Source organism: Pieris napi, chromosome Z (assembly GCF_905475465.1).
Source record: "Pieris napi chromosome Z, ilPieNapi1.2, whole genome shotgun sequence".
Classification (NCBI taxonomy): domain Eukaryota; kingdom Metazoa; phylum Arthropoda; class Insecta; order Lepidoptera; family Pieridae; genus Pieris; species Pieris napi.
The window spans coordinates 5,546,507-5,558,905 of NC_062259.1; the positions used below are offsets into that span (position 1 = coordinate 5,546,507).

The 12,399-nt window shown below is 31.8% G+C and overlaps 1 protein-coding gene across 1 annotated transcript; it reads right to left on the reverse strand.

Annotated features, from left to right (window-relative positions):
• Positions 1-1,637: 1,637 nt before the first annotated feature.
• LOC125062263 (protein Teyrha-meyrha) lies at positions 1,638-12,129 on the reverse strand. The gene is made up of 7 exons (XM_047668058.1): positions 12,076-12,129; positions 5,062-5,256; positions 4,688-4,853; positions 4,130-4,308; positions 3,688-3,901; positions 3,324-3,426; positions 1,638-2,919 (listed from the first exon to the last, which is right to left on the reverse strand). Exons 1-7 carry the CDS (start codon positions 12,076-12,078, stop codon positions 2,715-2,717), a joined length of 1,065 nt encoding a protein of 354 aa, XP_047524014.1. The 5' UTR covers positions 12,079-12,129; the 3' UTR covers positions 1,638-2,714.
• Between the last annotated feature and the right edge of the window lie 270 nt (positions 12,130-12,399).

The following is a 12,399-nucleotide window of genomic DNA, read 5'->3' on the forward strand; positions in this document are numbered from 1 at the left end:
CCTAAATTGACCTTATTGTAATGAAGAACCAGGTGGCGTCTATGCTTGTTGTTTTTACGTATACGATTCTAAAACAAGGTCTAGGTGTGCTATATTTCAATACACGGAATTATCGTTGAAGAGGTCGCAAGAAATTTTGGTAAAATACATGAAAACAACGCGGACGGAAGCTGGTTTAAAATAATATATGACATTTTAAGGAATAGTGTCGCATACCTGCACAATTAGGAATCAATACTATAGGTAAAAACTGTACAAAAATCAGTGTTAGTTTGTGTGTCGGCGAATTTATGAATTTATATCTTTCATACACACAGACAGACGCCTCAGGGTTAATTATTTACTTATTTGTCTTCATGAATTGTATTTATCTGCTGTTCAGTGTGTTTCAATAAACATAGGTATTTTTCATATGAATATTTAAATAAAAGGCATTTAAAAATAAAGTAAACACAGTATTTATTTATTTTGGATTACACCATCTAGATAGAAATACGTATCTTAGTGAATATTTAATGGGAATTAAATATATATATGTATTTATCTAATTCATTGGGGCTCTCCTTCGCCAATTAGTTTTTTCTTCAGAAAGTTTGTCAAGTTGGAGCTGAAAATAAGTTAATATTGTTTATAATATATAAATTAGTAATTGTATTAATTTAATTTGTACAATTAAAATTAATATATTATTATAGTTGTTATTAACTTATGTGTAGTTTTTCACAGGAATCACTTCGATATAGCCTTTTATTTATCGAAAAAGAAAAAAAATAGTGAAGAATACTTACCCCATCATATATTAGTAAAATTTTTGTAAAACTAATGTTTTCAAAATCACTTAGATAACACCTATTAACATATTTATTGAATTTTAAAAGCGGTTAAAAATGTAGGTGTCAGCTAACAAAACACCGAAAAACTTTGCGCTTAAAATATATTTTAAGTATAATTTTTATTAAGTAATTATATGTACTTAAATCATAACAGCTTATTGTAATTGACGAATTATTTGAAATATTTAAGGATTCAATTAATTATCATAGAATCATCTGTCGAAGCAAGTATGACCTGCAATAAAAAAATCGTTCTTTTGTTTGGTCTTTCGATTCCAATACGTTTCACTTTATAAAAGGTTATAGTCAGAAAAAAAAAAATTTAATTTAGGAACCTAAACTCATCAGCACCTCAACTGGAACATTTCAACAATACTCATGGTAGGCCCCCAGATCAATTAGCTTACATCACATCGTAAACCCCATTTGAGTGGTGAGACGAAAGAGGTCAGTACTTACATTGATACAGTATTTATAAGGAGGTTACACTATTGTCCCATTAATTAATGAAAATGTTCATCAACCCGTTACTGTGGCTGCAATAAACACATTGCTATAAGCTAAGGTTAACTACTTAACTAAGTATAAGTACGCATAGTAAAAATTTTAAAATTTATTAAACGATAAGTGACCTTAATATAGAAGTTTAAACATCAACAAGAAAAGTTAATAGTTATATACTTATTTCTGTTTCATAAAAACTAACTCGTCTACACTGCTTAAAGGCCGATTTACATTATCTTAGTGTTTAGGAGAGTGCTTTAGTACAACTTGAAAGGCAAGTTCTTTAGCGTAGCGTTTACATGTTTCAACTAAAGTACTATCCTAAAGCACTCTCCTAAACACTAAGATAATGTAAATCGGCCTTTAAGCGACGTAAAATTCAGAGACTAGGCGCTAAGTATGTCACAACGTTTTTGATATACGGGATAACGGGAGTTACAACGCCTAGTCTCGACTGACTAAAACTGAGGATTAGCGTAAACACAATTTCACAGACGACATGGTCTACTTGGTTTAGTTTTTATGAATAAGATTAACTGCTAATTAATAAATAGCATATTATACGAACGGGTATTTAAACATACAAAGCATTACATATTTACAATATTTTTGTAATCAGATAAATTATAGTTTTTTCGTAAATCGCGCTACTTACATAGTTGGGCCGTTTATAATTGGTTGTGTACAATTTTTATTATACAAAGAAACTACATAATTTATCTGAGTGCTATATTTAAAGGAAGACAAATCATATTTTCTACACGTTAGCCCATTAGAAATCTTATATCTATAAACATGTAGTAAGTGTTGATATTATTTTTAAATACACATATTTTCTAAAGTAGTGTCTATTAGTAATTGAGTATATAATTCTAGTTAATTTTTTTCTAATATGACGTACAAACAACAGCATAAAAACCTATATACGGTTCCTGTTTTTACTGGTAAGTTTTATTAATACAGCAAAAATGAGACTATACAAAGAAGATTAGCAATAGCGAAACGTAGAGTTCTTTGGCTATAGCTACGATTTATTACTCACAGCTTAAACGATATTATTCGAAGCTATGAATTGGCACTTCCATGTCCCCATTAAGCTATGAATAAAGAAAGTTAAATAATTTTACTCCATTGCGGCTAGATTTAATTGACCAGGATTAATTCTCGTGTACATACATAAGAATACTGTTTCTAACGTTTTCCATTTTTAACAATTCGAGAGAGTCAAGACTACGCAATAAGTATGATTTCTGAAATCATACTCATAACCCTAGATTTAATGTCATAAGGTATTTGAGCGATGTCTATAATCTGCTACGAGTACGGATTATCTACGAAATTATTAATTGCATACACGAGAACGAGCCAGTGAAGTGTTTAGTTGCGGGAATCGGTAGAAGAAGGCATCTCGCCTTCCAATTTGTGACGAGCATGCACGTAAGCTTCGGTCAGAGTCGGCCAGTTTTCCGGTGGAGCACCGCTGGCCCACTCAGTAGTTGTCACCTCGGCCGGTCGCTCGGCTGTTTCAATTTTTGTGCATTCAAGAGATAACGGTTTTGGAGTTTCCATTCGTGGTACAGAACTGTGGATACAAACATTCATTAATAAAATATGAACGCGGTTACTAGGCATTTAGTTTTATTAAACACTAGCAAACTCGCCGAACTCCGTTTCTCCACCAGATGGCTTCGTTTTATGTAACATTCGTTTGGTGATCCCGCTTTTCAGTTGAATTTTTTCCTGAATTTTCTATAAACCTCACGGAGCCCGAGACCTTTCCAACGAATGCAAAAACGTGGAAATCGGTTCGTGCGTTCTGGAGTTATAGCGTCAGGAAGGAAAACCCGACTTATTTTTATAAATCATCAAATATTTTTAAAGGTCTACTTTGAATGCACAGTCTAATAATTAAACATTCACAATCAACAAGATAACTTTTAATTACACTTTTACTGTAATATATTCCATATGTAAAAATAAAAATACCTCACTCGTTCAGGCGACTGCATCGCATCGTTAGTACTCGATATTTCTAAATCCTCGGAATAATTCAAATGTAGTTTTTCATTATCGCCACGTTGTTCTTTATCTGAAATATTTTTCATCTGATTAAAGAAAATACTTATGGTTTAGTTGTATCGTGCAGCGAATCAGCATCTTAGTATATTTTTATGTTACATTACTCGTAACTAGAAATAACCCATTATTGACCTAAGTAACTCCTACATTTAGCCTTCCTCGATAAATGGTCCTATACAATACACACATAATCTTCGATCAAGTATTTCTCAACATTAGTGTTATTCAACCAAACAAACTCTATAATTTTATAATGTTGAAAGATTGTAACCGTCAATATTGATCGCCGCTTCTGGCCATCCCAGGGAGTCACCCTCAACGTCAACGGGTTCGTCTTCAGCATCGTAGGACCTTGTCTCACGCGGTCTTTCCTCTCGCCGCTCATCTTCTAAATCATAGCCCAACATACTTTCGACTGTATGGTGACGCTTGCGCGTACGCAGTTTGAGACGTCGCTGGCGGTTTGCACGGATTCGTTGATACGTCTGTTAAGTAAAATTTATACTGGCTAAAGATGTTTATTTAAATTATATATGTATTGAGATTACTGCCAAGATATTGATTGAAATAACGCGGAAACAAAATTTTAATAGCTAAAATTTTCAGTAAAGTCTATATAAAATAATGCAAATGCAAAAAGAGTGTAGCTTTTCAATAAGTTTCTACCTTTTCGCATATTTAATATACTAAAGATTTTTATAATTCCTTTTTACCTCCCAACGAGCATCTTCATCTTGATGGTGAAGCGAGTGAGTAGGAGGTGCAGACACATCCCTAGGTAAAGCTGTCAAGCTATAAAGATGCTGCAGCTCTTGCAAAAAGTGGGCCTGAGCAACTCCTGGACCAAGCCTGGTGCCGCAAACTCCACAAGATGACTTTCGTTCACCGTCCGCTGTTCGGAATTACTTTTTTTTACTAATGTGGGAATTTTGTTGATGCATGTAATGAGGGTATGTTATGTTGTTAAGGAACATAGCATGAATATAAATTCTTATAGTCTTGTCAAAAAAAAAACGTTAGAAGTTAAACTTCTTTGGCGTAAAAACTAAAATGATTTTTCCGACGGTGTGCGCGCGCATCGAAAAATTTACTCCCATAATTTTTCCCTAACGCGCCAAAAGAAGAATAACTTAAAATATTATATTATATATTAATAATTTTTTAATGTCCACAACTATACTATGTGAATAAATAATATTATAATAAAATAGTTATCATACGTAGTCTTTTGTCAAAATATAAAGGTACTTAAGATCGTTTCGGCGACTTACGTGAAAATAAGTCATGAGAATCAGAGCAGGGAGTAGCAGGTGTCGTCTCATCATCCTTGCAGGGTCTTGGAGATGCTGAGGCTGCAGATCCAGGTGAACTGGTGTCGTCTCGTACGGCATAGCTGTGCCGATATAGCGGTGGCGTGTTGGTGTCATCACGAACATTCTATAGGTTTAAAAGGGTTTTACATTTTTTATTTGTATAGATTACGCGACAGCGGCCAATCAAAAATAAAATTACTGTTAAATAATGTATACGATAACGCTTCACATATTTTTCAGCGTATATTCTTCATTCTAATTAAGTAATTCCCTAAGTTGACCGCGGAATTAAGCATTTTTCTTTCAATAGAGGTTATAAATTGTATGCATACCCTGAGTGCCTGTCCGACGCTTTGCCCAAGTGCGTACTGTTCTCCTAGGTGTCTGGCGAATGCTTTGCCAGGGTAGAGGGGATGAAAAGCACCACCGATGGGCCGAAATGCACCACATCCAAAGCTTTGCAAGGCAGGGTGCAGGAACTGCGGCGCCATATGATGTAGGAAACCCTCCATCGCGTATTGAATACTCTAAAATAGCAGTTATATAGTCATTGTTCAAACAAATAAATTGTCGCACAGCGAAACGTAAGAAAGTTTTAGTTATTAAAATTGTTTATTTTTACGTGGGTAACACTGAAAATGTTTAGAACTGGCCATTTAGAAAAATTGCTAAAAAAACTTTTTTTTAATTTCAATTCTTGAACTCTTTGGTAACCTAATATTGTATATTGTATTCATTTGTCATTTGTTTTTGTGAATTGGCGGCATATCTAAAAGTCTTGTTACACGTTAAAAAAAACCTAACGCGAGAAAATTTTCGGTTAATGATTTATTATGAGTTTTGTTGTGGGCTTACTCAACAATAAAGCTATGATAGGCTGCGATTAGCATTCCTTAATGAAGCCCCATCTTGTGCCACTATTTACAGTTGGTTTAACGAGTTTAAGCGTGGACGTAGGAATCTCAATGATGATCCGTGTGAGGGATCGTCCTTTAACAGCGAGTACTGAAGATAACATCTGTGCTGTGCGATGCATGATGGAGGAACATAAGAGAGTGACAGCTATCAGCAGATACGGGCAAGCCCAGATGGATTTTCCATACTTTAACCGACGACCAGAAACACCTTCGCATGGACTGGTGTCGCCAAATGTTAGATAAGTTCAACGGCGGTGACTCAAATGCTGCATTTGATAAACTAAATATAAAATTCGAGGTATTCGCTTCACGAGCCCTGAAGATGCGGTGAAAGCTTACGAAAATACCATAGAAGAAACCCCTAAGGAAGAATGGGCCCACTGTTTTTCTCAGTGGTTCCATCGAATGCGACGATGTGAAGAGAGGAACGGACAATACTTCGAAAAACAATAAAAGTATTGGCAACTTTTTCAACGGCCGTTTTTTATTTTCTAAACATTTTCAGTGTCCATCGTTTGTTGTAACCTAAAAAAAGTCATTTCATAAGTTTAGTAAATCAACACCCATCTCGTCAGTGTTTGGAATTAAATTTTATCAATTTTCAGGAAAGGTATTATAAGCCTTAAACAGCCAATAAACGTATTAACCTAATAAAGAAGGTCTCAGTTTGCATTTAAAAAAACGTGACACTTAAAAAACAAATTCTAACTAGTTGAGACGATGCAAAAGTAAAAACTATTGAATATATACTCATTACGAAGAATGGGTGAAAACCATACGTAAAGCGAATCATACATGAAACGAATGTAAATTTTTTACCTAATAATAATTATTAATTACATTCTAATAATTTAGTAATTTGTAATTCCGAGGTAAGCATGCTAGCATTTTCTCCGAAAACCATCGTTAAATACGTTTTAAAGAAAACAAACAAATCAACGTAAGTATCGGTAAAAGAATGAAACCGCACAAGAATAAAAATGTTTGTTTTGAAAATAAACGGAACTAAATTATGTGTTCCTGGGGTTTAAAGTAATTTAGCAAACAGTTGTTGGCATTAGTAATATGTGTATTACTTATTAATTAATTATCGATGCTCAAAAACACATATATGTATTATATATTGATTTATTTATTCATTCACGAATAAAGCCACAAAAAATTAACATTACAAGGTGCGGATGGCGTTCACAAACGTAAAGTAAACGTATCTAAACTTATAAGAAGTTTAGATAAATGAAAAATTACAAAAGAATCCAAGATATTTGTAAAATAATAACAAAAGAACATCAGAGTCAAGTGCTAACAGACGCCCGTCCTATAATAATTAATCAGGCTGGTGCACCGAAAAATATCCAGTTCGTTGGGGCCCTGCAGCTGATTGCACATTCTAATTAATCTAATTAGGTAATTCAAATCGCTGTATTACAAACAAAAATCGATAGAAAGATCATGGTATATGGGCAAAAATTTTAAAATGATTTTAAATTACTTCCTTGATATATAGGCGCTTTATCGGATAAGCACAGAGGTGAGGCGGGAGGAGTCGGTTGGTATTGCCTCTTGTCGCTACGGGTATGTGCCAGCAATTAGCTCGGACATTGGTATAATACTGTCAGTAGCGTTTCTGTAATCAAATGCTAAGTAAACGGTCTCCTTTGAGCTTACGTTTGCTTGTGTAAACAACCACAACGCAAAGGGTGTATCCAACCGTCACTAAGACACAGGGTAAATCAAATTATCGCTCTTGTAATATGACACCTGTAAGCGTATAAGATATCCTTTGTTGTCAATAGTTAAAGCATTTGCGGTTGTGTAGTGCAAATCAATTTATTTGCTATATCTAATAAATGATATGTGAGTAGAGAACTACTTAACATTTACGTTGGGAATTTCGTTCGATATTCGAAAATTTAAAAAGGTATTGTAGATTCTTATTAAGAAAATGAATAGCTTTTTTTATGTATGATAACGCTGCTAATGAGGTCTACTAGCAGTATAAGATCTATATCTACAAAGATATAACGGAAAGGTATGTTGTTTGTCTAACAAAAGCATTTAGAATTAGAGCAGCAGTTGGCTTTCATTACACCCCATTATAACTACCGTAGTTACGTACAAAACCAAACAACCGGGAAAAGAATGGGCGAACCAATAAATACGGTGTAACGTAAACTTTATGATATGATACATTTGGTGCTCTCGCGTATAATACAATTTCCGTTTATCTATTTGTGAATTCTAGTTATTGTTCTTAGTATTTCGTGGTATATTATTTATACTTCTATATAATATATCAGTGTTTCTTGTTTTGTTTTCGACTTATTAAAAATAAGGTAACATTCGATTACATATTGTATACTTAATGTATAATAAGCAGGATATATACATTATATTTATACAGTTTAAATATTTAAGTCTCAAATGTGTTATTTTAACTGTAAAATTGTACTTTTCTCTAGAAAAAGCTTTCTGTTTTCCAATGCAACACAATTATTGACCATTACTAATTCCTGGTCACAATGTAGTCGTATGTATGGGCCAGCAGTTTTGATTGATTTGCTTTTTTAATTCTTTTTATAAATAGTTAACTTATGGATTACATACAATATCTTATGAATGCTTACTAAAGCGTTAATATAGGTAGTTGTACTTATAATAAAATAATATAGAATCGTAGTTATAGATTACGGTTGTAATCGCCTTTAAGTGGGCAATAAAAGAGATCTAGCAGCGTTCCTACACATTGGTGCTGATTTACGCCTGATAGGAATTCGCCCCTTTTTCAATAAGTTTCAAGATAAGAATCATTGCTGCAGCCGCGTGACGGAGGCCGTGGTATGCAATTAAATCGTTATTTAAAAACCAATTCGAGGCTTATATTCAAATGTACAGATTTTGGTTATTGCTGAATTTTTTTACGTTGTTATATTATTCATATGCGACGAACATTTTTCGCTTTGCTTGATTTTTAATATATTAATTCATATTTTAGATGATGGTAATTTAATATGTTGATGCTGAAAATTAGTGGTTTGATTGCGGACACTGTTAATTTTTTAATTGAATATATATAAATAACATCAACGGATTACAATCAACAATAAACTATTAATAAAATAGTTGTTCTATATTAGTTGGATTGATTTTTGTTCTTATTGAAATGTTATATTGTTATTATTATTCCTACTATGTATAGAATATTGAATTGTTAATTGTACATTGGTTAGCACGCATACCTTTAATTATATTTGAGTGATTATTAATACCTCGAAACTCAATATAAACGTTTAAAGCTGCTATTTCAAAATGGGAAATTTTCGCTCGGTATCATGCTATAACTTGACACCCGCCATTAACACGTATTGTTTTATATCCATTATTTTGTTAATTAAAAATCAAACGCCGGCAAGAGTCATTCTTTTCAAAATTATAGATTTGTGTTGATCAAAGTGTTATATCGACGTCAGCAAAGATCAAAAAGACAACTACTATTTTGTGAAATTCATTGGATTCAAAATTATTTCCTAAGTAATGAAATTAAATAATTTTATGCCTAAATACGTTTTTTTCATATTGTGTAATTTAAGGTTTAAACTCCAAAATTAATAGAGATATCGCCACTTGTTCGTTTCTACTTTGGTCGATCTAATTATTTAAATGTGATCTATGAATTTTTATGTTCAATTTTAAGTTTTCGAAATATTAATTAACGTACGTAAAGTACGTTTTTTAATTAATAATACTTAAGGAATTCAGTTTTTAACGAATATTATAAATATATTTAACGATCTTACCGTTTTAGGGATCCTAGGGTCAAATGAATGTGGATTTGACCTTCTTGAAAATATGGCATTCGCCAAAAGTTCCGATTATTTTGAACCCGATACTTAAAGGTATCGTATCCGAGTTTTTCTATCTTTTAAAAGATATCTTTAACGACGTGGACATGGAATATTTTATGTCAAGTCTAAACACTGAACTACAGTCGCTGAAGATTGTGTCTCTTGTGACAAACAAAATTACTTTGCACCTCTGATAAAGGATAAACCATTAGATACCTTCCCGGAAAGATTATTAGACCGGAAGCGTTATTACAAATACTAATTCCCAAATTCAGATCATTAACTCCTGTTCCTTACAATTATACAGGAGAATATAACGATACATTATCATCACTTAATCAAGTCGAATTCAAGAATTAACTGCTGTTACAAGTGTCGTTCAGAAAGCTAATACCTCTGAACACGCATGGAGTACTTTGAGTGCTGGGTCACAGTCACCATTTCAACCAAGTACGAGTACAACAATCTCTCATTGAAGCATCTAGTCTGTTCCACAACATCATCAGCCTCAAGAAAAAAGCGTCGTTAGTTCATCGACGTACGACCAAGAAACGGAAATGTAACAAATATATTTGGCTAGATGCAAAAAAAATAAATTGTTAGTAAATCTATTAAGATCTTTTTTCAATCAAGGGTTTTTTTTTCTATATGTATTATGGCAATGAAGTGTGAATAAATTAATAAATAAATAAGATCTTCTTATCTAATCTAGAGGGGATTTTCTAGGACAAGAAAAATAATATTGGAACAAGTAAAATAATATTGCACTAAAAACCCTACCGATAACATCAGCTAAATATAAAGTTTTGATTTCTCTTTGCAAACAGAATTTAATTCCTTCAAGGTACCACGAATTTTATAAAACAAGCAACTAATTATTAGTAATGCAACTATTGACGAAGAAGACTGAAGAAAATGACAATTTTTATAAATATTATTATAAACTAAGAGTAGATATAGGAGATGAGAGAGTTAGAGAGAGAGAGAGACGTAAGTTGATTAGAGTTAAGAAAGTGACATTACAGTAGCTGATTGTGATATTATTGAAATAAGGGTGATTACTAAACATAGATTTAAGTTTTTTATGTCATGTTACTATCGTTAAATATTTATAAAAAGAAATTATTTTTTATATATGATGTTATTTTAATAAAACAATAAGCTATGTGGTATCTTTGAAATTAGTATTTCCATAGAATTGTGATTATCTATGTCGATATCGAATTTGATTGTTGCTCTACTTGGTAATTAATATAAGTATCGAAACAACTTTTTATTTTTTCCCCTTAACCTTCTCGCAATTCCATATGTAGTTGTATCTGCACTTAGACCATGTACACTTTTCAAATTACACAGTATTTTGGGACAACTACAACATGGAAATGTTCATTGTATATTACAATACGTTTTTGTCATAGTTGAAAAAATATTTCGTAAAAATATAATATTATCACATTAAATAAGTAAAATTTAATGAAAATCAATTATTAAAAAGTCCCAACTAGAAGCGAACATATGGCGGATGACTCAATTAGTTAAATATTCCGTACAAAGTACACAGACAATACATAATTATTTAGTTAAAAATTCCGTTATCATTAAATTAAATATTTCAAATTTTAACAATTTAGCGTTTTTCACTAAAGAATTATTTCATTTTCGCGATGAATCAGAAAAAGATGGAGTCAATTTTCATTAACGCTTTCAAGGCCGGCAACGCACTTGCGAGCCATCTGGCAATGTGAGTGTCCATGGGCGGCGACTTAACATCAGGTGAGCCTCCTGTCCGTTTGTCTCCTATTACGTAAAAAGCTCAATTGTTAAATTTTACAGACAAAATATTTTCTAAAATATTAAATTATAAAGATAATTAGGCTTATTTCTGAATCTTCATTAACTCCTAGGAGTGTTTTAAATTGTATTAGTACGTATGAATCGAATTTTTATTCAAAAGCTCTGCTAATTTGAAAGGTTTTTCATCAATTAAGTAAAGCTTCAGGAAAGAAGAAGATACCATTTCTTATAGCTTCATTGGTATTAATAATTATTTCTTAATAATTTTTTTGTATATTTTCATAATTTAAAATTTAACCGACGTTTCGCGTGCTTTACAGCGTGCGTGGTCACGGTGACACGACGGAACGCTGTAAAGCACGCGAAACGTCAGTTAAATTTTAAATTATGAAAAATAATTTTAAATACATAACTTCAATCCGGTAAAAAATTGTTTTATTATCAAATGTGTGAAAGTTATGTCAATAAAAGACAATAATTATTTCTTTAAAAAGTTTCTTATGCAAATCTCAATTTCCAAAGCCATGCAACGTTGGACCGCCGATAAAAAAATATATATATAATTTTACGTGTTTTCGTAATTTTAGTTAACTTTTACAATATTACTTCTTTTTAATTGGATTTGATAAAATGTATCTCACTCAAACTTTTATGAAAGGATTTTAAAGTTCATAAGACTGGCGATGTAAAATATTATTAAATACATAATTATTTAAATAACTATTGTTGCAATTTATCACTATAAAATGATAGTCAATTCGCAATGCTTAGTAAATTAAGTAGTTTTTACCATTTATTAATAAAGTTATCGCGTGAAAAGATATAACTGCTTGATATCATGTTGAGTGTCTGAAAAGAAGTTAGTTTATAAATATTTGAACGCCGTTTATCTTTAATAAAATCATATCAAGTGTAGAAATCTGAACTAAAAATAGTAATAATAATACTTTTATTTTAGATTTTTTTAATAACGGAATATTTTAGATTCAAGTGTTCATATAAAACCTATACATTTTCAATAAATTTATTAATTTAATTAAAATATATCTTAATAAGTTAATAAATATTATATCTATTATAATATAAGTGTTTCCATTATTATTGTCCATAAATT